The sequence below is a fragment of the Alligator sinensis genome, unplaced genomic scaffold (genome assembly GCF_000455745.1).
Source record: "Alligator sinensis unplaced genomic scaffold, ASM45574v1 scaffold781_1, whole genome shotgun sequence".
Lineage (NCBI taxonomy): Eukaryota > Metazoa > Chordata > Crocodylia > Alligatoridae > Alligator > Alligator sinensis.
The window spans coordinates 1,467,872-1,471,995 of record NW_005841845.1 but is presented as its reverse complement, the minus strand read 5'-3'; the positions used below and the strand labels follow the sequence as shown (position 1 = coordinate 1,471,995).

Sequence of the window (4,124 nt, the reverse complement as noted above, 5' to 3'; positions counted from 1 at the left end):
GCTGAATATATTGCATTGGGTGTTTGCAACCTACAGCTGGCTCATGAAACCTTTGCATCTGGCCCATGCACGTGGGGCTTGGGCAGCATTGGGCGGCAGGGGTTGTGCCTTCTGTGGGTGCTCTCCCCATGCCACTATGGGGATGAACACTGGTGTTATGGGTTCCAGTGCCCGCTCACCTCCATCCCAGGGTAAGTCATTCTGGCCTGCAGCTAGAAAAGATTGCCTACCTCTTCATTACATCACAGTGCTCTTAGCCTTTGTATGTTCAGGACCAAGGCCCCAGGGAAACAAGATGAGAACCAGAGTTACTGTGACCTCCAGGATGGATCATAGTACAGACTTACTAATCTAAATACTCTGTGTAGAGAGGGCTCAGGCACAAAGTCTAGTTCTGGAGCCAAACCCTCCTGAAGGTCAAGGAGGTTTGAAAGTTGGATGTTGGTTTGTGTTCATGAATAGTTGAAGTGGACTTGGTGACGTCAACTTTTTGGCCTAGAACTTAGAATTGGTAACAGTTACATTCTACAAAACCCAAAAGTAAGTGAAATGTGTTGCAGAACCCAGAGGCTGCCTCCGCAGTCTTGACTGGAATCTGCTGCTACCTTGACTATCTGTTATTTTTATATATGCATGCATACATGTATGCACGCACTGTGCATTCATTGAACAAAGTGTTTCTATTGAACCTTAATTGTTACCCTCGAAGGGGGTAGCTGGTTTTTTTTAAAAACAAATATTCCTGCACAATTCAAACAGTGCCTCTTTTCTGCTAATGCATGGGAACCTAAAGGAAGCTCAAAACAAAAGAAAACTCACTAGCTTCTGTTTACTTTTGGAGCTGAATGAGATGCTAAAACTTAACATATTTTCAGGAGAACATGTTTAGGTTTTGCTACCTGATGTGTTACTAATAAGGGAGGTTAGGAAACTGAGTCTTCATCTTGCAGTCAGATCTGCACAAACAAGGCCTTGCCTCTACTTAGAGTCCCAAGTGAAGTCGCACTGCAGGGGCCCACTTGTATTGATCTGCTTGTGAGACTAGGGACTTCGTTTATTTTATTTCATTTTCTGTTTAGTTTTAAATTACCATTCCTTTTGAAGCTTTTTGCTTCAGATTTTGTTCTTGCACTACCATGTGGGGGATATGAACAGGCATATAAATTGTACTGAGCTTAAAGGGTCAAGGGACTTGGTGTACATTTTCTGAAAACATTTACCATAAGTTACAGTATGTTTGACTTAAAATTGCTGATGACTAAGGATTCTATCATGTTAATTAGGTTTTTTTTCCTCTTTCAGGTTTTTAGAAAAGTTGTGAAGATTTTTGACAAAGAAGGCTAGTTTCTTACTTGAAAGTTCACTTGAAACTGCTTGAATTTTGCTTTAATAGCTGCCACTACAGTCCACTCTTTTTTGTAATTGTTTTAAAAAGTTTTTTAAATGCTCCATGTATTGAAAGGTGATTGGAAGAGGAACTAATTGAAAATGAATTTGTTTTTAAATAGGAATTAATTTCTTGTGGCTATTGTAGACACATTTCAGGGTTCTTCACTAACTTAAGTTTGGTTACTCACAAAATAAGGAAAGTATCCAAATCTGTTTCTGAAAGAGGCTACCTAATTCTTCACAGTTTTGTGCCTTTCATGGGCAGCCCTTCCTATTCCTTATTGCCATAAACCTGTTTTTAAAACCAGTCAGCCATGTTAAGCAGCAGAGCCCCCATGTCTCTTTGCTTGTTTCTGGATTGTTTTTTTTTTTTTTTTTTTTTTTTTTTTGGACCAAATGTAGATGTCTTTTCAAGTAAAAGTTTGTAATAGATATCCCTCGTATCCCATAGCTGGATTCTGCAAACAGAGCTGATATGAACATGTGAATTCGTTGTAGTATTTCTCACAAAGCTGCTTTGGACAGCGTTAAGCAGTAGACATGTGAAGCGCTTGCGATAAGGCGCTCTCATACAGCTCTGGGTGTAAGCAGTATGGTAGGTTCTTGAATACTCGGGAAAACATGGCCCTGAGTTTTGCCTTCTCGACATGAAAAGGGTTAAAAGCATCACTTCCAAGTCAGCTTAGTATCTATGCACTCGTTTACTTGTGATAACTATGTTTTTAATTACGGTTCAGCTATAGACGCTGACAAACTTCCATACAGATGTGTGGTAAAACAGTACTTCTAATTTTTTTTTCATGTCTTACAAAAAAAAGGGAATTTCTGTATTGTTTGAATGCCATATCATTGATTACTTCAAGGTTTGTTATATAGGGATAGCTATTTTTATGATTAAACTTGCAGCCTTCCACTCCAGAAATTGTATAACTTTAATAGCTGTTTGCTTTAAAAAAATGGAATTTTTGCACTTCGTTACAATCTGACCAGATAAACATGATCTTTGTAAAAGTTCCATCTCCTTGAGCACATTGGATCCTGCTTGATCTTGCATTATCTTAAATGAGTGCATTACTGATGATGGCAGCTTCAGCAGTAATGGCTGGAATAAACAGGTGGCTAACTGGAACAAGCCAACATGTGCTTAAGTGTTTAGAGAATTGTTGTGTAATTACGCCTGTAAACGCCCCTTTTTTTTTTTTCCTCTCAACCCTTTAATGGGCATAGACACAATCATGCATTCCTCATGCACTCAGATGTTCATTGAAGTAAGCCCAGAAAGTCTGAGGATGTGTATTTTAACTACTTTTAGCATTTATTAAGGATATTTCTTTGGTATATTAACTGACACTATGATTGGTTTGTGACAAACTTAGAGAAGTTACAGTGCACAGGGAGACACAGTTATATATTGTTGGGCTTTCAACTGTGCTTTAAAATTCACCCTGGAAAGTCGGGAGTGAGTTACTTATACATAGTTTGGTCAGACATCAGCAGTCAAACCTGTGCGGGCAAACTCTTTGTATTTGCATGGAACTTCATTGATTTCACCGAGGATCACAAGATTGCAGGATCAGAGTTTGTTTTTTTTTTTTTTTTTTTTAATAGGTAATGGAACAAAGCCACTCTTATAAAAGATTTTTTTCCCAACATGATGGATGTTTAAATACAGTACTAAGCACAAATATCATAAAGTTTACTAAGACAGATAATATGGACCAGGCTTTGTTCTTGTGAATTTGGACGATTTTCACAGACTCTCTTAAATGCATTCACTTTATTAAGTCCCCTTTTTAAAAGAATTGAACTCCGCTTTTATTGTCTAAATATAATGACATGGGATGGGATCAAACTGAGCTGCAGTTTTGGTATAAAAGCGAAAATAGAGATGTTTCCAAAAAAGCTTCAGACAGATTGCTTTAATCTGCTAATGGTTGATCTAAAACATTTGTTGTTACAAAAGTAAGGTCGTCTTGTACGAGTTCTGCTGAGAATAAATAATCATATACCTGACTGTATATATCTGACTATATAAACATTGAAACCAAAAAATAGCAGTTACTTTAGAGGGAGTTAAAACTTATTTATAAAAAAAAACTTAACATGTTGGCAATATTGAATTTGAAGTGGATTGTACTGTGTCTGTGCAACTTTATTAGATTTTTTTGTAATTTTATTTATTGAAGATGCCATTACTGTAGTACTGGTGGGGGGGAGGGGGGTTCAGTTGACTTATAGCTGAAATTAGGGTTAAATCAAAAAATGTAATATACCAATGTGATGTTTCCATATAGCAGCAAACTATAAAGAATTTGAGAAGTTCCAATAAATCTTGTTCTGTGGCTTCAGATGAATTCCTGCTTCAAATTTATTATCTAGACTGAAAAATAAAAGCTTGGGATATTTCTGTATTTTAAATGGGGGTTCCAATGCAAAATTGAGGTCCCAAAGACCCTATTGTATACAGGTTGAAACGAGGGGAATGTCATTGAAATTATGAGCTCGTTTCTGTCACTTGGATACATAGTCATCAAATTAATTCTCTGCCTGTACCATGGTAATTCATCTACTCCATCTGCAGAAGAAAAGGGATGCCTCAGTTCTGGGAAGCAGATCAGGAAAACTGTTTGGTGCTGCAGCTACTGTCAAAGGGACCATATTTTTCTGCCCTGAGCCTTATTCAACCATCCGCAGCTTTCTTGGCTGCTACTTTGGAAGCACCTGTGGTCATGGAG

At 37.7% G+C, this 4,124-nt stretch overlaps 1 protein-coding gene across 1 annotated transcript in view; it reads left to right on the top strand.

Moving 5' to 3' along the window:
• The window catches only part of CMPK1 (cytidine/uridine monophosphate kinase 1), a 10,361-nt gene extending 6,618 nt beyond the window's left edge, over positions 1-3,743 (top strand). Inside the window, exon 8 of the mRNA XM_025207070.1 lies at positions 1,303-3,743. Within this exon, the coding sequence (XP_025062855.1) occupies positions 1,303-1,344 (42 nt within the window). The 3' untranslated portion in view covers positions 1,345-3,743. The remainder of the gene's footprint in view (positions 1-1,302) is intronic.
• The last annotated feature ends 381 nt before the right edge of the window (positions 3,744-4,124 follow it).